At 45.6% G+C, this 22,550-nt stretch overlaps 2 protein-coding genes across 12 annotated transcripts in view; one reads left to right on the top strand and one right to left on the bottom strand.

The window, feature by feature from the left end:
- Positions 1-2,596: 2,596 nt before the first annotated feature.
- Positions 2,597-15,863, top strand: DDX39A (DExD-box helicase 39A). Of its 5 annotated transcripts, none has more exons than XM_084838491.1 (11): positions 2,597-2,661; positions 5,093-5,394; positions 5,930-6,106; positions 7,146-7,238; positions 7,978-8,161; positions 9,482-9,600; positions 13,213-13,344; positions 13,502-13,611; positions 13,862-14,006; positions 14,389-14,536; positions 15,569-15,863. In XM_084838491.1, the coding sequence occupies exons 3-11, from the start codon at positions 6,014-6,016 to the stop codon at positions 15,583-15,585; spliced, it is 1,041 nt and encodes a 346-aa protein (XP_084694617.1). In that variant the 5' UTR covers positions 2,597-2,661; positions 5,093-5,394; positions 5,930-6,013; the 3' UTR covers positions 15,586-15,863. The 5 variants fall into 5 exon arrangements, with proteins under 5 accessions (XP_084694617.1, XP_084694616.1, XP_084694618.1 ...); XM_084838490.1 differs by having other exon boundaries at positions 5,979-6,106; XM_084838492.1 differs by having other exon boundaries at positions 5,093-5,303.
- Positions 15,864-16,528: 665 nt separating this feature from the next.
- ADGRE5 (adhesion G protein-coupled receptor E5) overlaps positions 16,529-22,550 on the bottom strand; it is a 58,665-nt gene continuing 52,643 nt past the window's right edge. For 4 of the 7 annotated variants that reach the window (XM_084838480.1, XM_084838483.1, XM_084838486.1 and 1 more), the window contains 5 exons: positions 22,114-22,180; positions 21,297-21,388; positions 20,881-21,049; positions 20,264-20,356; positions 16,529-18,955 (listed from right to left, as the gene is read on the bottom strand). In XM_084838480.1, the coding sequence (XP_084694606.1) occupies positions 18,923-18,955; positions 20,264-20,356; positions 20,881-21,049; positions 21,297-21,388; positions 22,114-22,180 (454 nt within the window). In that variant the 3' untranslated portion in view covers positions 16,529-18,922. The remainder of the gene's footprint in view (positions 18,956-20,263; positions 20,357-20,880; positions 21,050-21,296; positions 21,389-22,113; positions 22,181-22,550) is intronic. The other 3 variants (XM_084838482.1, XM_084838484.1, XM_084838487.1) reach the window with 1 other exon arrangement.

The following is a 22,550-nucleotide window of genomic DNA, read 5'->3' on the forward strand; positions in this document are numbered from 1 at the left end:
GCCAAAGATGGAGAAGCTCCATACAGTCAGTAAAAACAAGACCTGGAGCTGACTGTGGCTCAGATCATGAGCTGCTTCTTGCAAAATTTCGGCTTAAATTGAAGAACGTCGGGAAAACCACTAAACCATTCAGGTATGACCTAAATCATATCCCTGATGAATATAGTGGAGGTGAGGAATAGATTTCAGGGATTAGACCTGATAGACAGAGTGCCTGAGGAACTATGGACGGAGGTCCGTAACATTGTTCAGGAGGCAGCAACGAAATCCATCCCAAAGAAAAAGAAATGCAAGAAAGCCAAGTGGCTGTCTGATGAGGTTTTACAAGTAGCTCACGAAAGAAGGGAAGCGAAAAGCAAGGGAGAAAGGGGAAGATATACCCAACTGAATGCAGAGTTCCAGAGAATAGCAAGGAGAGACAAGAAGGCCTTCTTAAATGAACAATGCAAAGAAATCGAGGAAAACAACAGAATGGGAAAGACTAGAGATCTCTTCAAGAAAATTGGAGATCTCAAGGGAACGTTTTGTGCAAAGACGGGCATGATAAAGGACAAAGAAGGCAGGGACCTAACAGAAGCAGATGAGATTAAGAAGAGGTGGCAAGAATACACAGAAGAACTATACAGGAAAGATCTGAATGTCCCTGATAGCCATGATAGTGCGGTCACTGAACTTGAGCTGGACATCCTAGAGAGTGAAGTCAAGTGGGCCTTAGGAAGCATTAGTAACAACAAAGCTAGCGGAGATGACAGTATTCCAGCCGAGCTATTTAAAATCCTAAAAGATGATGCTGTTAAAGTGCTGCATTCAATATGCCAACAAATCTGGAACACTCCACAGTGGCCACAAGACTGGAAAAGGTCAGTTTACATTCCAATTCCAAAGAAGGGCAACGCCAAAGAGTGTTCAAACTACCGCACAATTGCGCTCATTTCACATGCCAGCAAGGTGATGCTCCAAATCCTACAAGCTAGGCTTCAGCAGTATGCGAACCGAGAACTACCGGAAGTACAAGCTGGGTTTCGAAGAGGCAGAGGAACTAGAGATCAAATCGCCAACATTCGCTGCATCATGGAGAAAGCAAGAGAATTCCAGAAAAATGTCTATTTCTGCTTCATTGACTACGCTAAAGCCTTTGATTGTGTGGATCACAACAAACTGTGGCAAATTCTTAAAGTGATGGGAGTACCAGACCACCTTACCTGTCTCCTGAGAAACCTGTACGAGGGTCAAGAAGCGACAGTAAGAACCAGACATGGAACAACCGAGTGGTTCAAAATTGGGAAAGGAGTACGACAAGGCTGCATATTGTCACCCTGCTTATTTAACTTATATGCAGAGTACATCATGAGAAATGCCGGGTTGGATGAATCAGAGGTCGGAATTAAGATTGCCGGGAGAATTATCAACAACCTCCGATATGCAGACGATACCACCCTAATGGCAGAAAGCGAAGAGGATCTAAAGAGCCTCTTGTTGAGGGTGAAAGAGGAGAGTGCAAAAGCTGGTTTGAAACTCAACATTAAAAAAACGAAGATCATAGCATCTGGCCCCATCACTTCCTGGCATATAGAAGGGGAAGAAATGGAAGCAGTGACAGATTTTACTTTCTTGGGCTCCAAGATCACCGCAGACGGTGACTGTAGCCATGAAATTAAAAGACGCTTGCTCCTTGGGAGGAAAGCTATGGCCAACCTAGACAGCATAGTAAGAAGCAGAGACATCACCTTGCCGACAAAGGTCCGTCTAATCAAAGCTATGGTTTTCCCAGTAGTAATGTATGGCTGTGAGAGCTGGACTATAAGGAAGGCTGAGCGCCGAAGAATTGATGCTTTCGAACTGTGGTGCTGGAGAAGACTCTTACGAGTCCCCTGGACTGCAAGGAGGTCAAATCAGTCCATCCTAAAGGAAATCAACCCTGAGTGCTCATTGGAAGGACAGATAATGAAGCTGAAGCTCCAATATTTTGGCCACCTAATGCGAAGAGAAAACTCCCTGGAAAAGACCCTGATGCTGGGAAAGACTGAAGGCCAAAGGAGAAGGGGACGGCAGAGGATGAGATGGCTAGATAGCATCACGGATGCAATGAATATGGACTTGAGCACGCTCCGGGAGAGAGCGCAGGACAGGAAGGCCTGGCGTGCTATGGTCCATGGGGTCACGAAGAGTCGGACACGACTGAGCGACTGAACAACAACAACAATTGATATATAATGAAATGTATTTAGAGAAAATGAAATAAGCCTTTTTGCTAGGCATAGGGAACAGCTCACAAGTATTCGTACCAGCACCTAAAATGGCGATTTCATCGCCTTCCATCATTTCATCGCTGCCCTTTTTTTTCCCCTTTTCTTTTTTGAAACGTTGCCTGGAATCGTCCCCGCGCTTCCTTCCAGGCAGCCATTTTGGGGCGTCCACCAGACCCCACTGGCGAGAGGCGCAACGGCGTGCAACTTAAGCCAATCTTTAAGCAAGTGGCTTTGATTGGCGGCTCTGTGGGCCGAGATTTTCCTCCCCCGCTTTCGCAGGGAGGCGGATCCGTACTCGCGGCGGCCAATGAGAACTGAGGGCTTCCTGCGCGGGGCCGTACCGTCCCAGTCGGAGCGCGGTGTGGGCACGACGAAGGGAGCTGAAGCGCCTCGCCGATTCGGAGCTGGTGAGGTAAGCGGGTTGTATGGGGCGACGGTGAGGCGGGGGGAAGCAGCGGGGCGGCCCCGGGGAAGAGGGGTTGTTCCACGGCGGCCTGAGCGCGCTCTGCGAGCCCGGCCGCGCGCGTGGCTCCTCAGCTTGCGCAGCGCTTCGGGCCGCCGGTGCAGGAGCCGCGGATCGCGCCTGCGCGTCTCTCCGGGGCCTCTCCGCTGTTTCCAAGGGAAGTAGCGCTTCCCTCACCCGCGGGGCTCCGTCGCCCGCTCACGCAGACGGTCGTTTCGCCACACGCGACTGCAGCTGGTGCGCGGAAGAGCGCCTCGCCGCTGGGCGGGAGAATGCGGCGGCCCCGGCCGCTCCGCGGCGATGGGCGGGAGGGTCTGCGTCTTCCGGCGCGAAGCGGCAGGGCCGCACGCCCTAGGGCCGCCTTGACCTGGGGAAGTCGAAGGCCTCGGCGCCTTGTGCGGAACCATCTCCGCCATCCCCGTGGCCGAGATGCGCCAGGTGTCTCCGCTGCGGTTCCAGCGCTCCAGGCTCTGGGCTCCCGTGCGTGAAAAGGAGCCTGATTTGTCTTTCTCATCGGCCCGGCTCCTCTCCTCAGGATGAGCCAACCCAGTACTTCTCAGACTTTGATCTAACAGACAGGGTGGATTAAAAATGAATGATTCTTAAATTAAAAGCAGCAAAGACAGGCGTGAAATCCTGTTTGAAGCCTTACCATAAAGGAAGTAGGACGTATTGCATGTTATAAAAGCCTTGGAGTAAAAGTTGGCAGCTGTTTCTGTTCTAGCCTGAGGGCTTCACTGGGCATTGATAATTCCCGGGACGCTATTTTATGTTCAGTTTACTCCATTCTTCTGTGTACATAATGCTGCGCAGCACACTTCAGAGGAATCACTTCGAGTGTTTCATATATTGTGCTGTAGTTGTTGTGCTGTAGAACATCTAATATATCTTTCCCTATTACATACATTTATTTTTGCAGATAGATTTGCTTAAATATTGCCTTATCAAGTAGACTTGGAGTGGCTTAGTAGCTGTAAAACAGGGGTGGGCAACTTATAGGCCAAAACATCTGGAGAACCACAACTCCCATTAGCCCTAGCCAGCATAGCCAATGGTGATGGATGATGAGAGTTGTAGGCCAAAACATCTGGAGGGCCACAAGTTACCCACTCCTGCTTTAAAGGATATTTCCACTGCTAGGTATATAACTCTATACATCTTATTCAGATATACTGTTAAAATCCCTCAGTTTATGTTCAACCATCAAGTATCTTGCATTACGTCTTGATTAGGTTTGGTGGGCTGACTTGTGGAAGTGAGGCCTGAAACCAAGGAGCAGCCATTGAGAATGGCTCTAAATGCTCCTAGCTTCATACCTGATGGAGGGGGAATCTGACTGAAATTACTTATGGAAGATTGTAGAAGTACACCAGCAAGCTATAATACCTTTTCTGTAGAATTAATGAAAAATTAATTAGGGTCAGTCAGTTCTCTGCTTGGCAATTGAAATAATGCTGAGTTAATGATTCCATACTGCAAATTAGCTTTAATCAAGGTAAACCTTCCTAAGGAATAAATAAGTACAAGAATAAATAAATAGCATATTTATCCTGGATTTGTGTACTGAGAAGTCTAAAAGGAAAGGCTGTATGATCAAATAGTCACACATAATTCTTTGAAGATCTATGAAGAGAGGGATGGGCAAAAATATGTGGGAAAAGAGAAGTGCCTGCCGTCCTATGATACCTGTAGTCAGTGCTACAAGAGAGGGACTTAGAATTTATTGCTGTGGTTATATCTTCAAACTGTTGTAATCTGTTTTAGGGGCCTTGCTGAAAGGCAAGGTCAGTTAAAAAAAATACTCTGGCATGATCAAAAGAGACAAATCAAATTTCAAAGGATTAGAGAAAAGCTTGCACCTTTCCTAGCCACTCTGTTGTCTTGGGCTATTTTACACATTGTGTTTTCTGATTTGGAGATGAACAGCTGTGCTGAGAGGGAAAGAGTAATATATATATATATATGGTTAAGGGTCTTTGGTAACATGTACACTGATTAGTATTGGCTTTCTGATCAGTGTATAAAGACCCACGTTACCGATATATGTTTTTAAAACTAATTTGGGAATAATACTTGGGTTGAAAAAAGTAACATGTGATGCAGGCCTTAGAGAGGCTCATAGGATGTTTGGCGAACCATGGTTTCTGAGTGTTGGAGAAACAATATCTGTCTCTGCCATTAGCAGGATTTGCTTGTCGGAACTATGACTATGGAAAGCTTTGAACTGGAGATGACTACCTGCTGCCTACAGCTATGGCTTCCATTCCTACTTCTCAGATTTGGTCTCCCCCTGTTTTTTGGGATGTCCTTAGTCATGGACTTAGCTCTCTTTCCCAGTGTACTGTAAATGTCCCTTAATCCTGGCCCATGCTTCCTGCAGGACATGGCTGAGCAGGATGTGGAGAATGAGTTGCTGGATTATGAGGAGGATGAAGAGCCTCAGGCAGTGACTGAGGAAGCCCCTGTCTCTGCTAAAAAGGATGTCAAGGGCTCCTATGTCTCCATTCACAGCTCTGGTTTCCGAGACTTCCTGTTGAAGCCAGAGCTGCTTCGTGCCATTGTGGACTGCGGCTTTGAGCACCCATCAGAAGGTAGGAGCTGAGCCAAGGCCCTTGGCCCCCTCGCCAGCCAGCCCAGCCCACCCACCGGGGAGCAACTGACAGTGGTGCCACGCGGTACAGGGTGAGAGCTGGGGGCTGCAGGGAGCAGGGGTGGGAGGGTGACATTGGGATGGGAATGGCTTCTTTGTCACCATTTAGCCTAGTATAGTACTTGGGATTGCAGTGCTTTGGGGAGCCCTGCAGTTACGATTTCATTTAGGTGATACCAAGTAACTTCAGCCCAGTAAAGTGGAGGGCCTGTTAGCATAGGAGTTCTGTTTAGACTCTGCATAAGATGGGATGTGATCTAGCACTTAAGGGAAAGGGGGGATTTGCAGGAGCTCCAGTCAACACCTTCTCTAGGGTAACTAGACCGCACCAAAGTCCTTTGGGTCCTGCTCACTTTGATGTAATTCAGGGTGATGAACCTGGAAAATCATCTTGTGCTGCTAGTGGTGTGAGAACAGTATTGCTCCTTTCCACAATATGTGTGCAGGGAGATTGACCTCTTGGGAGGGTGTGATGTGGAATTTCTGGGTTTAAAGTGGCGGGAGAGAGCTGGTATCAAGGCCTCCTGAGGTTCATCCCACTCATTCTGGGTTCTCCCATTTGTCCAGAGGCTGCCTAAACCCCTTGTGTGACGACTTCTTCTTCTTGCCCTCTCAGTGCAGCATGAATGCATTCCACAGGCAATCCTGGGCATGGATGTCCTATGCCAAGCCAAATCAGGCATGGGCAAGACTGCTGTCTTTGTATTGGCTACACTGCAGCAGATTGAGCCACTGGATGGGCAGGTATGTAATGGGGAGTACAACTCCACTATGTTCATGGCCCGCATGGCATCTGTTTTGGAGACATTGTGCTACTAGAAAGCTAGATGTCAAAAGGCCTATGATAGAGGTCATATCCTGATTGGGGAACAAGGTTGAGAATTAGCGTCAAAAGCTGTTTTGGTGGATTTTTCTGGGAATGTTATTGGACCTGAGCTCTGGGGACATCTACTGTAGGATAGAAGTTAATGGGGCTTTGGGTTTTGGTATCTTAGATTGCAACTGGTGTGAACCTCCTGATGGCTTGCTGCCTTTCTCAGCTGGAGTAGTAGATCTTCAGCACTGGATTCTATAATTGCCATTTCAAGTATAGGCTTGGCAATCTCATGTTCCAGTGAGACAATCAGCTGAGTTGCCTACAACAGGGATGTTGAACTTCATCTGGCCCATCTGGGGTCCTGATCCGGCCCTCTGGGGTTCCCCAGGTGGCCATAGCCCCATCCCCTTTTCCTCTGACTGCCAATCATTTGCTGGTTTACCAACTTTTGCACTGTTTTTCCCTTTCTAAAAGTTTAAAATGCTTCTGCCAAGGCTTAGTGACTGTCAGTAGGAGCTTTAAGCTAGGAATATGCAGGTATTTTTGGCCCCAGCACTTTTGCCCTACTCACCACTGGAATGTGGCCCCTGAGAGCTTCTCCAAAATTGAATTTGGCCCTTAGACTCAAAGAGGCTCAGCGCCCTTGCCCTACAAAATGCTTCCAATTCTGCCAGAACTGTAGGAAATTTGGCCAGGAATATAAGTTTATTCTAGTTGTTGCTCTTGCTTGATCATGGGACATGTTTCCTGATTTCCAAGTGTAGCTTGTTTATTGGCTGATGATCCATAGTATTTCCATGGAGAAGGACTAGCTGTGCAATATGCTAAAACTCTAAATGGCACAATGTATGTTACTTCAAGCTGGTTCTCAAGGTCAAGAAAAGTGACTACTGGTTCTGGTGGCAGTGGGAAAACCTGGGCCCTTCTTGCTGCCTTTGTAACAATATGTCCTTTTCTTTCTGATAGGTGTCAGTATTGGTGATGTGTCATACCCGGGAGCTGGCCTTCCAGATCAGCAAGGAATATGAGCGCTTTTCCAAGTATATGTCCACTGTCAAGGTGAGGGACAGACTGTTTTATTTGGGTCCAAAATACATAGAATGCTTGTTGATGTATGCCAGGGAGAGGTGTGTGTGTGTGAGAGAGAGAGAGAGATTTGGGAAGGAGCTTGTAGTGGTGGAGAGAAAGAGGTTATTATGCGATGCCCTGATTGTGCAGTTGATTTCAGATATTTCCACTCCCTTGACCAGCACACAGGACCTTCCTTAAGAATGAGTATCAGTTCATAGGTGGAAAGATCCTATTAGCGATTCATTCGGTTGTATAGGCTTACACTAATATTACTAATTCTGGACCCTGTTATATTGAGGGGAAGGGCTGAAGTCAGTGGTAGAGCATGTACTTTGCACACAGAAGGTCCCAGGTTCAGTCACTGGCATCTCCAGTTAGGGCTAGGAAAGACCTGTCTAAAACACTGGAGAGCCAATGCCAGTCAGTGTAGGCAGTCCTGAGCTAGAATGGTCTGACTTGGTATAATGGCAGCTTCCTATGTTCCAATATTATGTAAAAGCACCTTTCTGAACTGCCTCATTTCTTCAAAATGGAAGCAATTGCTTCTGGAAGAAGAGATCTGATGGATTGAGAGTGGTAAGAGCCAGTACAGCTGGGTCCTATTCATAGTTTATTGTAGTCTCACATCTTTCATGTTTTGTATTGTCTAAGTAGATCAGTGTGGAGCCACTGAAGTTCTGTAGGTTAGGTTGTTGGTTTCTCAGTGTGACTTCTGTTTGTCCTTCAGGTATCGGTCTTCTTTGGAGGCCTTTCCATCAAGAAGGATGAAGATGTGCTGAAGAAAAATTGTCCACATATTGTGGTGGGGACCCCAGGCCGTATTCTAGCGCTGGTGCGCAACAAGACCCTCAATCTGCGCAATGTCAAGCATTTTGTGTTGGATGAGTGTGACAAGATGCTTGAGCAGCTGGGTAAGAGACAGAAGTGGGGGCAGCCTGGGTGAGGACATTGTGGCTTGAGTTGTCATAGTCTGGGATTCCTGATCCATTGGTTGCTGTTCTTGGAAGGAAGTCTGGTGCTCAAGTTCCAAATCAGGAAACTGATGATAAGACAGCCTGAGGATGAGTAATGTTGCTCAAAAACCTGCCTTGGGGTATTTCAGGAAGTAACACCTGTTTCAAGTTCATGGGGAAAGAGGGGTCCTGGCCAGCAGCTTCATGAGCTGCATCCAGCTGTCCAGTCTCGTGACAGAACTAAAACCCGACCTCTATATTCAACTGCGATAGAATTAAAGTGCAGAATTTGAACATAAGGAAAGACTTGACAATTTTTCAGGGATGCTCAAGGTTCTCTGTTATGTGGAGAAAACTCCTCAAAGATCATATTTTTTTCTTCGGATGTCTTTCCACCTAAAGAGATGTCCTTGTGACAAGGTAGTAATAAATGGCAAGCTGCTTGAAAGTGGCTATTCAGACATAATGCCAAACCATGGTTTAGTATTATGAGGTAGTTTCTTGCATGCAGCTAATAGAAACTTTTGAACTGCAGCAAGCAGTCTGCCATTTTGTCCAAATGGGCAAACTATGATTTGCACTTGCCTCCAAACCAGGATCAGACTAGATTGTAGACAAGTATTTTTATTTATTGGATGTATTTATTCAAATCATACCTAGACCTTCTATAACCTAATGCTCTCCAGATGATGTGGAGAGCTCTCCCATCATCCCTGACCATTGGCCATGTTGGCTGAGGCTGATGGGAGTTGTAATTCAAAACATCTGGAGAGCAACCAGTTTGGGAAAGGCTGCTTTATCTGTTCAGACAAAATGGCAGACTATGGCTTGCCAGAGGACTAGAAGTCTTTAATTTCTGCATGCAAGGAAGGAGGTAGTGCATAAATCAGAATCTCCTTTGGGCTCGTTCTCATAGTATCTGAACACACCCTAAGGCTGCAATTCTGTGCACGCTTACCTAGGAGTAAGCTCCGTGGAACTGAATAGATATATAGGATTGCACACAGGTATGTTGTCCAAAAAGCCAGTCCTTCCTTACAACAGGTAGATTGCTGTGGGGAGGTTCTTTAGGGCATCTCAGTGGACAAAACTGATCAGAAGGGAGTCCATGAACTGACAAAATTCTCTCATGATAATTTTTTAGTTAGCACCTGCAGTTCTATCCCTGTTCTTCAAACTGTGTGGTAGGACATGTTGGATCCCATGAGTGGGGGATGGGGGTGGAACTTGGGTTGATGAATACCTGAGTTCCCCTGACTCTTCCTAATTCTTCTCTAGACATGCGCCGTGATGTGCAGGAGATTTTTCGTTTGACACCCCATGAGAAGCAGTGCATGATGTTTAGTGCCACCCTGAGCAAGGAGATCCGGCCTGTCTGCAGGAAGTTCATGCAGGATGTAAGCCCTAACCTCTCATCTTATGTCTCGGTTGGTTACCCTGGTGTGGAGGATCCATGGAAGTGCCTTCCAACACTAAGCTAAAGGGGCCCCTTTGAGGCAGTTTGCTGTTCCTACAGCCTTGTCATAAGAAGCTTGTGTCTTGAGTTCTTTATTTTTTACCATACTCTTGCCAGGAGATCTCTGGGGGAGAGTTTTTATTTTTATCACGTTTCTATTCTGCCTTTTTTCCTCTTGCAAGGAAGCCAAGGCAACTTATATAGTGATTCTTCTCTGCATTTTATCCTCATAACAACCCTGTGAGGTAGATTAGGCTGAGAGTCAGTGACTGGCCCAAAGTCATCCAGTGAGCTTCATGGCTGGATGGGGACTAGAACCCAGACCTCCCAAGTCCCAGTCCAACACTCTTAACCACAACACCAGGCTGGCTTCTTATTTATAAAAAATTATAGACCATGCCTTCATTCAAAAGAGGATTTCAGGGCAGTGTACACAAAAATCAGATACTTGCTTCAATAAAAACACTATAAAACCTAAATATAAATACAGTTAAACCATCTAAAAATAGAAATATAAAATGCTTATGCAAACATGAAAGTTTTAACCTGGCACAAAAAAGAATACAATATCAGTGCCAGGCTTACCTTCCATGGGAGGTTATCCAAAGTCCAAGATGATAATTGTACTTCCATTATAGATGGAATACAGAGAAGGGCTTCCTCTGTTTATAGCATTTTTACCCTGCCCTTCAGCCAAAAATGTTCCCAGAGCAGCTTACAAATAAAGAACATGACCATTTCTGACCTCAGGCTTACAACAAAAAAAGACACAGCAAAAAGGAGGAGGAAGGAAGAAGAAAAAAGCAAATTCTGGCATCAGTGCTTAGTTATAGAGAGCCAGCATGGTGTAGTAGAGAGCCAGCATGGTGTAGTGGCTAGAGTGCTGGACTGGGAGTCGGGAGATCCGGGTTCTAGTCCTCACTCGGCCATGGAAGCTCACTGGGTGACTTTGGGCCAGTCACATACTCTTAGCCCAACCCACCTCACAGGGTTGTTGTTGTGAGGATAAAATGGAGGAGGAGGAGGATTATGTACGCCACCTTGAGTTCCTTGGAGGAAAAAAGGCGGGATATAAATGTAATAAATGAAATGAATGAATGAAATGGCTCAGGTAGCCTGATAGTATAGCCACTACTATGTGACAGTTCAGGGAGAGCCAAAGGCAGCTGCTGATGGGATTGCCCTGCTTCCATTCTCTCCCTCTATTAGTGGTTGAAGCCCTACTAATCTTTGTTCTCTTAACATGTTGCTAGAAAATTGTGTATTTGGTGGCATGTATATGTCCTCTGTTTTCATTCCTGTCCACAGGGCCAGTGCAAGACCTCCCACTGTCACCCCCTCTTCTCTCCCCCGTCCCACCCGGCCATAATGGCAGTGGGCAGTCTCCCTCCTCCTCTTCCCTTCCCCCTGCACTCCTCTGCTGTTGCCCTCTCTTCTTTCTCCCTCCCCCTCAACAACGATAGCTGCAGCCACCAGCCCTCCCCTCCCACACTGCTGGCCTCTTTTCTCCCCCGCCTCGACAATGATGGGGGCTGCAGCCACACACCTTTCCCTTGCTGGGACGGGTACTTCCTGGAACCAAGGTCAGGAGGTGGCCACAGCAGCACAGGCAGTCTCCAGGGCCACCTTCCTGCCAATGCCTCACTCTGAGGGAGGACCACTTGCGGCGAGGCATTTGGACTGGGCTCTCTGCTGGCCACTTCCTCTTCTGAGGGGCCAGTGGGGCTTCCCAGAGAGTCTACCCACCCGATGGCTTGCTCTGAGGGGTCCTCCAATTGAGTCATAAGGTGGGTGGCACTCCAGAAAGCTGTGCCAGCCGCTCTTGCCACAGCAGGCGAATGGCCAGCAAAGTTTCCTGGAGCGCCGGGCAGGGCACATAGTTCTCCTGGCAGTGAGGTCAGCTGCCCTTTGGGATCCGCTGTCTCATTAAAGGGTTTGGCATATGAAGTGCCTGTACAGGACCATGGTGGCCTTTTTTCCGCCCTTCCAAAGTGCTGGCTGAATGAATGATAGTATGGAAATGCACACTGAGATTAATAGCATATAATGTTGAACATAGGAAGTTGCCTTAGACAGAGTTGAATTGGTCCATCTGGTCTAGTATTGTCTGCTTCCTGTGTGGGGAACCATCAGCCCGTGGCTTCATGTCATATGGCCCTCGTCATTGTCCAACTCTTCAAACACTGCGAGCCCAGTCTTGCTGTCCAGACCATCCCTCTGGGATTTGCTTAATCCAGAATCGGGCAGAAGGTAGATCTGGATCTACTGGTAAATCTCTGAATGCTTTGCAGTAGATTGGCAAGGATTGGTGATTCCCAGTTGTTTAACAATAGCAGCAACAGAACTAATCCCCTGTTCCCCTTAAATCACACTGCTGAAATGAAGAAAGCTTGGGATAAACAGGAGTGGATTTTTGTATGGAAGGACTGAAACTTCCATTCAGTTCTGATACTGAAAACAAATGCCTGGGCTCGGAATTCTGTAATTCTTCGTGTGTCTTTTGCATCAGTTTCTGGTTGATGGTTCTTAGGGCTCTACTAAAGAACCAAGTAGATCCTGCAAACCTGAAGCCTGCTCAGGCCTGGCTTAATCTTTCACTTCGTGTGTGTGTGTGTGTGTGCGCGCGCGCGCGTGCGCGTGTGCATGCACGCATGCACACTCATGTGCAGGAGGTAGGGAAGGAATGGGGTGGTATAGAGAGCTGTGCAATGCTGCAAACTCCCACCTTCTTTGGGATCTTTTTCCCCCATGGCTCAGTGGCCCCTTTGTAGGGGGAAAAAAAGAACACTTTTCCTAGGAAAAAGGCGCCCCATCCCTGCTCTATTCAGTGGTAGAGGCTCTTCAAATTCTTGGGGATCCTTTTAACTGGAGATGACAGGGATTGAACCTGCGGCCATTTAGGATGCAAAGCTTGTATGTACTTTACCACTGATCTGTGGAGTTGCATGATAGAAAAGGGTTAGCTGCTTCACTTCCCCAGTAATTAGAGTGCCATGGTAGGCGAAAAAGAGTTGGCACACAGTGCAGGGGAAATGTGATGGTACTGTGGGGTGCCGCTTTAACACCTGCACAGCTTCAGGCAAAATATAACAGCTTCCAAGTGCTATTGCTATATGCTCATAGTCATAAAGAAGAGCTGTGTTGGAGCTGACCTACTGGTTTAGAGTGTTTCTTTTTCTTCATTGTTTCCCCAGTGGATCAGAGATTGTTTATCTCAGGACCTTGATGAAGTACATGATAAATGGCTATCAAGTTGGTTTTCTCTGTTGCTGGGCACATTTTGTGGATAATTAACAGTTGTGGGAATTCTCCTATAGTGCTTGAAAGAGGGAGGTTTGGAGTCTGTGGTTCTGCAGATGAAATAGTTCTGCTTCTGCCCCCAGCCTCTTAACGTCCACTGAAGTAATCAAAGAAATGCCTATTGCTATGGGATTTGATATTTCTTAATTTAGCAATTAAACAAAAAGTGGTGTTTAAAACAGGGATATATATTTGTAGAATTTTGCTGTCATTACTGGTAAAAGGTCACATTGGCTTCCTTCTCTGTTTGCAGCCCATGGAGGTCTTTGTAGATGATGAGACTAAGCTGACTCTGCATGGCCTGCAGCAATACTATGTGAAGCTGAAGGACACGGAGAAAAACCGCAAGCTCTTTGACCTACTGGATGTACTGGAGTTTAACCAGGTCTGCATGTGAGAGGGCTGGGCACCAGTGCTCCTAAGTTGTATCCCAGCTGTAGGACTGGGAGTTGAGCACGGTCACAAGCTCTGGGCCTAGAAGGCTACTCGGGGGCCATGGAGCTCCCAAATTAAATGCACTTTTTTCTTCCTACCTCTTGCAGGTTGTGATATTTGTGAAGTCAGTGCAGCGCTGCATGGCCTTAGCTCAGCTTCTGGTTGAGCAGAACTTCCCAGCCATTGCTATTCACAGGGGCATGTCTCAGGAGGAGAGGTGAGTACAGCAAGATAGCTGAGGTAGGAGAGGGCAGTAGCAAATTGGACTTGAATACTGAGCAGACTATTCATCTGTTTCAGGATGGGATGGGGCTGACAGTTACGTGTGTTGAGGGGAAGAAGAGATCTAGAAAGTTGTGTGTGCAGGCATGAGCATATGCTCTGAAAGGCTGTCTTGCACCCAGCTCTAGAGGGGGGATCTGTAATGGTTTGAGGAGAGCCAGTCATTCCCCTTTTGTTCTTTGCAGGCTCTCTAGGTACCAGCAGTTCAAAGACTTCCAGCGTCGGATCCTGGTGGCCACTAATCTGTTTGGCCGTGGAATGGACATCGAGCGGGTCAACATAGTGTTTAACTATGACATGCCTGAGGATTCTGATACCTACTTGCATAGGGTGAGCCTGGGTGTAGAATGGGGGAATGAATCTCATACTCTTTCTTTCCCTGGGTGGTGTTGGTTTGATACCTTGGCAGTCATGGTTGTGGCAGGGAGCTGGTAGCAGTTGCTGGTCCTGGCTAATTACTAATCAGGTGATTGGAATCTCTACCTAATGCAATTCTGCATAATTTCTAGATCGGAGAAATGGGGTGTCTGTGTTCTGAACCTCTCACAGGATATAGCTCCATCATGAAAACCCTTAATGTTTAGTCGGTGCTGGTTGAATAGATGATTCATTCTTTCCCCCCACCCCCAAGTTTGATAACCCTGGGATGGTGGATTCAGAGATTGCAGGGAAGTTTCTTCTGTGTACCCATGACACATCCTTCTCTCTGTAGGTTGCCCGAGCAGGCCGATTTGGCACAAAAGGTTTGGCCGTTACGTTTGTGTCAGATGAAGGCGATGCCAAAATCCTTAATGATGTGCAGGATCGCTTTGAAGTCAATGTGGCTGAGCTCCCTGAAGAGATAGACATCTCCTCATACAGTACGTATTGGAAACTAACTTGGATGGGCTTCTTCCTACTGACATGTTTTTTGTATATGCTGCTCAAACGTAGAAATCAGGGTAACCATTGCAGAGTACAGATATAGTGTAGTGTTTCTGGGAACCTTGCAGAGAAGGAAGATAAATTGGGCTGCTTTTAGAGAAGTAGCCTATTGAGTGGACCTTCCTCTGTACCTAAAGTGGATAAGGGGGTTGCTGGGCCTTATGTTAACAGCTGATAGGTGTAGGTTGAAAAGCAGACTCTAGTTCGTGGTTTGGAAGGTGAAGTCCATAGTACCTATTACAAGCTATTTTTTGCATTATAATGGGAAGGTAGGATATACATTTCTTAAATAAACGTAGTACAGGTTTCTTCAATTCTATTTTGGCTTTATTTTGCTCTAGCTTATGGGTTTGGCAGAAATGATGCAGATGTTAGGGCAGAGGTAGCTGTTACAGTGCCAATAAAGAATACTTCTAGTGGTGAGGAGATGATGGGTGAAGTTTTCAGTATGCACTGCAGCTGTGGTTATTCAGAAGTAGGCAGGTTTGGCAGAGAGGCAATGTGCTGAGGGCAGTGCCTGCTAAACTGTACTGGAGGACAATTTTGAACTTCCACTAAGACAGCTGAAGAGCCCTTGGAACTGTTCACACGTTTAAAAAATTGATGGGTAGGCACACCTGCCTCTTCCACTGTGCCAAACAATCGGCTCCTCCAAAGGTTGTGCAGTGTGACATGTGGACCCATACCGCTGAGTTGTTTAGGGGCTAAAAACCCCAATGGTTAAACTAAAACCATGAGTTAACGGCTGTTTAGGGGCTAAACAACCCACCAGTCTGGGTTTGCATGTCGCACTGCATAACCTACGGTAGAGCTGATCGTGGGTTATGCAGTAGAGGCGGGTATGCTGCAGGTAGCGAGCCTGCTCATGCAAATCGGGCCTTAGCCTAGTAGTATTTGATATAGGCTGTTCCATAGTAGGGGCAGCTTTGCTAGGAAGCATTATTGACTGGTTGTCTTGTCTCTTGCAGTTGAGCAGAGCCGGTAGCACGTGTTCACAGATCCTACCCGCCTAGTCCAGCATGGGAGCTGAGGCTGAGCACACCGCACCTCTAGGTGAAGCCAGATGAATATCTGCGTCTTTTTTTTTTTTTTAAACGCACTGTTAAACCTATGGGGTGTTTGATCTTAAAATGAATGTCTTATAAATTGCCTGAATGGTATTTTGCCTCATGGTAGCCTGGGGCTTTTTTAATTAGATGTTTCTATTTTCTGAATAGTAAGCCCCTGTGGCTAAGTTTCATAATAAATGGATTTTTTAAATGTCATTTTCTGGCTGTTCTTGAAGCATAATGAGTCCCCGTTGTTGGTACTGAAATCCTGTTGACAATTCAAGTTTTCATTTTTTTTTATATACACACACACACACACACACACACACACACACACTTACTTGATGGCCTCTCTTCTTGCCTACATCTTCCACTTTTTGTACTTTCACTGTTGGTTCCCTTTGCCTACTTGCACCACCTTTGCTGCTCCCTAATGCCCTACACCCTCCTCTACCAAGACTCATCCTTTTCACTTTTGTTGTGCCTTTGAGCAAAGTTTTTTTTCCCAAATTTGTTTGTCATTGTAGTGTCTTTCACATAAAAAGATATGAATAGGGATCTGTAAGAGGCTGTAATTTTTGCTGTTTGAGAAAGAGGAGGAAGAAAACAGGACACAAGATCTTTGATATCCATGTCCCTGCTTGGGCCCCTACGTACTTGTGTATATGTTCACAAAATACCTCGCCTTCTGAACTATCACAAATCAAATATAAGCAAAGAACCTGAGGCCATCTCCTTTTTTTTTCTATGAAACCCTGAATAGTAGTATGTTAAACTGCCTGTACTTAAATGACTGAGTTCCTTCCCTCAATATTGACATCCCTTTCTCTTCGCTGCCCCAGCCCCTCCAACTTGCTTGTTTTGAAAGACAGAATAGATCAAAATTGTAAAATACCTTTTATTTAAATGTACATGTTAGGAAAAGTGGTTGAGACACAAGTGCTTCATATAAGGGGTGGGTATTTAGAGGGAACAAAGGCCTGTTTGTGCAAAGATGCCTAGCTAAACTGCACATATGTTTACCTAAAGGCACTCTTGGAGTGGGTAAGTTTCAAGGCAAGCTAGTATGAAAAGTTACACAACACCAGGGATATCACTTTATATATTTTGACTCTATGGATTTCCCCAGCTCCAAGTAGAAATTCACAGACAAATACTGCAAAACTCAGGTATCTGCAAGACTAGGTTTGAAGGCTAGGTTAATATGTCTGGTGGATGTTGTCAGGTTTTGGAGCACAAAATTAAACATTGTTATATAATTTCTTCTCTCCCCTCAGCTAGCATTTAATAGTTTAAAAAACTTAAACTCAAGATCTGTTAACTCTAGTGTGTGTTGGCTGCATGAGTTACCTAGTGCCAGAATTCTAGGAGTAAAGTGCATCTGGAATTGCAGTATACATAGCCGAGCTCTTTGGCTCAAAAACGAGGAATTTGGCAAAACTGGAAATAATCCTAAATAAGTTAGTCTAAACGGAAAATTGTAAAGTTTCAGTATTTGATGTAAAGTGGCAACATGAGCCTGCTCATTAATTTCAGTAACTGCTTCCAGAAAACAGTCTTCCTCTTGTTCCTGCTATTCTATAAGTGCTGCTATCATTTTGTCTTCTTGTAAGAGGTTCTCTACGACTTGACAGGTTCTTCAGATTACACTGTTTGTTGTGTACTGTATCTTTTTCTTTGTATCTTGCTGCCATTATGCAGAACTCCTGGGGATAGAACTGAAGAACACACCAAAGCACTGAAATATAAAATATGGGGACAGGAAAGAAATGGGGGTATGGGACCCTTTTTTTTTCCTGGAATAGCAATAGGGTGCTTAGCTTATGACAGACATGATGCTACTTGTGCCGTTGGTCTCTGTTGGATTATTCCCTTGTTTTCCAAGGCAACTGGAGAGGCGGTTGCTATTTTTTCAACTTCGGTATGGGTACCTAGCAAAAGTGCTACGTCAGGCTGAATCACACACTTCTATATTAGGCATATGCTCTTTAAAATACTGGAAGTGGTGACCAGAAAAGCGTCAGGTTGCCACTTCTGAGTAGTTTAGAGAAACCATATGCATAATTCATCAAGGCCCTCTTCACAACTGATGAAGCATTCATGTATTTTTGTGCTCCTACACAAATTAGCTATCTCGAGATGTCACAGTACTGGATCCCCTTCCTGCATTGAAGCTGAATTCTTGAGAACACACCAGATGTAGCTTGCCTAGGGTTACTCTGTTCTCTGTCTGAATCCTGGTGGTAAACCTGTGTCTATGCTGCAGGCTGCAAGTGAAGCCTGCTTAAACGTTTCTCTATTAATAAAAATCCTTGTACACAGAAAACTAGATGGCTGGGAGAAAGCTTTTAGCCTCGCCTTTGCTGTGGCATGCTAGTTTTCCAGATGTGTAGATACATGTTTATATGGGGGAACACTCAATCACATGAATGCTCGCAGTTTAAATTGGTATCGTCTCTAGACCAATGTTTATCTCACTGAACACAGGACCTCAGCTTTTTGTTAACCTTTGGATGAAGGAGGTCAAGTGGCCTGAAAGCATAAGCGGACTAGTTAACTGAAGTTCTTTGTCAAAGCCTTGTTAAGCCTGGTTAACACCCTTGCCACTGCTGGTTGAGGTCCATATTCCAACTCCTGAGCAGGCTTTGCATAGAGTACCTTTTCCAGAGCTCCAGCTGGATTAGTTTGTTCTACAGTTTATATCCTACAGTCATGGTCAGAGCAAGTGCAAGCCAGCTAGACAGTGACTGTAGAGACAGTTCCCAAGAATTCCTGCTGCACCTAGCAAACTGGCTATTGACAAGCGGATCCAGTTCATAAAGAGCATGGAAGGGAAGGGAAGGAGGCCTTCACCTACCATGTGACATTCGCTTCAGATTTCTGATGATTGCCTACTGATGCACAAATAGCTAGGCCTGCGGCAGTGCACTCTGCTAGGGCCAACCAATGTCCATTGCAAGGGCTTCTTTAAAAAGTGTCATGAGTGCAAGTACCTCTTTATAGACTTACTCCATCTCTTTGAGAAAGAGCCGTCGCATGAAGGGGAAGGGGGGCCCTTGCTGAAGAGACCTGTGCCAGTATCTGCGTAACAACATTGGTCCAGTGCTTGAGCTTGCTAGGTAGGTCTCGACACAGGCTTCTGGCAGTTTTGATGTCCTTGTTGCAGTAGGTGTGTATCAGCAGGTACCTCTTCCAGAGAAGAATGCCAGAATAACAAGAAGTGTTTGTCATGTGCAATATAACACTTCTGGAACTTACTTCTGCAAAGGGCTGCTACATTCCAGATTCTTTCAAAGGCTTGTTTGTCTATAAGAAAGAAGAATATAAGTGGAGTAGTTGAATAGTTCCTTACCTCTACCAGGATACTGTGTGTACCCAGTGCATTTCCTCTGTCCCTATTTCTTTAGCCCTTTATAGCAGACAACCAGTGGTTTCAGCTGGTTGGTTTGTAAATCTTTCCTTCTAAGGAAATAATGTTTTTTTCTGAGTGGAGCTTGGTGATAGTTCTATTAAGGCCCTTTAATGTGCAGCTTTTTTTTTAAAAAAAGGAAAGTGTGTGGGGTCATTTTCAAGGAGTCAAACTATTACATATTTTGTTTCAGGTTCACCTGTAACTGGAATTGTGTTGGTCCAGGCCAATAAAGGTTCAGTAACTGATTTGGCACACATAGGCAACTGGTTCAGTTCCAGTTCACATGAGAACATTTAAATATAAGGCACATTATTTATAAAGATCATTTGCACAGTGAGCTATGCTGTCCTCTGCTGTGCCTGGGATCCTGAAGGACCAGCCATCACAGATGCACTCACAATACACCTGGGCTGAGAACTGCAACATGGGGGAGATACTCTGCACTGCACAGCAATGGTGTCCTTTCCTTCCTCTGTTAGGTATGCTATGGTTTGTCACATCCTCCCCTCATGAACATTTATGTTCACACCTATTCATTTGAATGAGCCTCTGCTTTTCCTGGGTTTCGATTTTGGGTTCACAAATTAATACCTATTTCAAACATACTCCTATTTCATTTTACTTTTTAAAATTAACAGCTCTTTTTATGTTTACATATATGTTCTCATTGTACTGTACAGTAAACACCATTCTATAGACACTTCATATGTCTTATGCCACCTGTGCCGCATTATTGTATACGTCATATATGTGTTACATGTTTATCCCTTCAGTGTTGTAACTTTTATGTTGACCAAGCCCTACCAAACAGGAGATGCAGTCCTCCTGTCCAACCCCTGCCTAGGGCTTCCCAGGCCCAACCCTTGAAGACAGCAAGAGTGTAGAAGCCCTGTACAAACCGAAATATGTAAATGACCCCACTTTCATTTTATGTGCTCATTCTGGTGGAGCCAGCGAGATAAATGCTACATTTCTGTGCCACTTCAGAAAAAAATAAAACTTTGTTCCCAGTTTGGGTTTGACTTCCTGATTGTTTTTAAAAAGGACTAAAGTGCAACTGCAGAAGATGTGGCCAGACTCGGAGCCAAGGTGGTGCTGCAGGACTCCAGGGAAGCTACAAGCTCAGTAAGGGAGAGTGATAATCTGTGGAGAAGTCCCAACAAGGAGGGGGAAATGCCACACCTTCTGTTATTTTGTCTTACCCGTAATGTGTTGGAACCTGCTGTGGAGCTGAAGTCTGTATACTTGTCGCTACTATGGCCCTTGCAGAACCAGCGGTAGTAGTCATCACGCACCTAGACACAAAAGACAGGCTTGTTTTATATGTAGTTACCTTTAGGGTGCTCGGATTTCTGCACAAAAAAACATTCCACAGCCAGACATTTGTAGTTGCCTTTTGGGTTTCAGGTTCCGGCCCCAGTATTACTAAATGCCAAACATGTAGGGCGGGGGTGGGTAATATACAGCCCCTGCTGCTTTCCAAAATTGTTTTTAAAAAACATAACAGGCATCTGGAGGGGCCATTTTGACCTCTGTTCTATCCTTTTAGTGCAAGCAAAGTAATGTTGACCCTTTTGGTACTCTGTAGGCTCTCCAGATGCCATGGGGGATTGTGGGGTTTTTTTTCAGCGGTGGGTATGGGTGGGCAGTTGGTAAAAATGGCCCCCAGCCCTCTTGTAGTTGCCCTCCCCTAGTATAAAGCAATCCTATGCATCTTTACTCAGAAATAAGCCCCAACGTATCTAATGGGGTTTATTTCCAGGTACGTGTGCAGAGGAGTGCAGTCTAGAGATGACACCCATCTACTTGCTGCAGGTACCTGTTTCTTGAGCAGACAATGCAGGAGGAAGATGAAGAGCCCCTGCAGGCTGTTGGAGATGGTGAAGAGGTAGGACATGACGAGGGTGTGTTCACTGAACTGAAACAAACCGAAGACCCAGGTGGTACCCAAAATACAGAGCTGGGCAATGGCTGTGATAGTGAGCACCCTGCAGAGAAAGAGAATTGAGACACAACGCTGGCTGCTGTAATGCTCAACCTTACAGGGACAGCAAGGGCTAACCTTGGAGCACAAACTAAGGAGGCAGACAGTCCTCTGTCAGACAGTCCTAGATAACAGCCTGTTTTTCACTAGTTTTTCTCCAAGATGGAGGCTTTGAAATAATCATTCTTTTCATCAATTGAACTAAGAAACTTTACCATACAGGGGAGAGGCTACTGTAGTCTTTTGCTTACCTCTGCTTTTTCAATCTACTCATGTCAGGACTGATGTCGGAAAACTTCTCAGAAAGCCTCCAGACAGTAACCACAAAGACAATGGCATTGACCTGTGCAGGAAAGATGGGACATGGGTGTTAGTAAGGTTCTGAGATAAGAGTTCTACAGTGGCCGAATGTACGTGCCACAGTTTTTCTAACTTCCCTTACAGGGGCTAAAAAGGTGGTAGATAAATGTGTCAGCAAATAAAGTGCAGGAAACGTGTTCAGCTGTATAAGACAAAAGTAATGGATGGAATAGATGGGCTATTTGCATAAGTGATGAGGTCCATTTACTGCAAAGCTGACCTGGCAGGCAAAATGCTGCCCAACAAATCTAGAAATACTTGTATGCATTTTTATTCCAGTTTGAAGGTGTGGAGATGAAAAGTTTGTATTGGGCTTGGAAAGTGGCAATTCTGGATACAAGAGTCGGGGCAATTCTGCTTGGTGAAATAAGCCCCAGCTGCACGCTAGCCAGAGTTCCTCTCCTATTGCTTGACATCAGATGAGGCACATAAGATGGTGGGGTTGATGCCTCTGTAGGGAAAGGGTAGGATAGGAAACATCAGAGCTAATAAACTGACAGAGGGACGAACAGATTCAGCATTAGACAGACCACTGCATCCAAAGCTGTATGAGAATACACTATCCATCCGTTGATGCCTTCACAAAGGGTGGATTGAACAGAAGATTGGTACTGAATGTAGAGTAAATGCAGAGGTAGGCTTTAGGGTGGCATCCAGCAGAGAGGAGAAAAGAATAAAGGGATGATTTGGGTGTGTATTAGGCATTACCACGATGATGAAGGAGACAGGTGCCAAGAAGCTCCATAGGAACCCACGATCCTTTGCAAGCCAGCAGCTGTGGGGAATGGAAAAGGGTGAATCTTTTGGCAGGTACCAGTACCTACACTTCTTCCCTTCCACGTTAAGTTAGATGTGCTCCCCTGCCCCCTTAGAAATGCACTGTCATTCACACGAGAGCTCACAAAGGTAGGGAGCTTACTGCCAATCATGCCAGAATGGCAGATGCATACAGACTGGTTGTATCATTGACTGTTGGGTGCTTTAGAATGGGAGTTGCACATGCCTTGAGCCCTCCCAACAGCATGGCACAAACATTTATAATAACTACTACTGTGTTACATAGCTGTGCACATTTCTATTCTGCATCTTGTAGCTTGGGTTTTGATGCACAAGCATTCTCTAGCCCACGTGGGAGCACACCCAAA

The sequence above is a fragment of the Heloderma suspectum genome, chromosome 2 (genome assembly GCF_057233095.1).
Source record: "Heloderma suspectum isolate Gila_16-S chromosome 2, 16-S_ref, whole genome shotgun sequence".
In the NCBI taxonomy this organism is placed as follows: Eukaryota; Metazoa; Chordata; class Lepidosauria; order Squamata; family Helodermatidae; genus Heloderma; species Heloderma suspectum.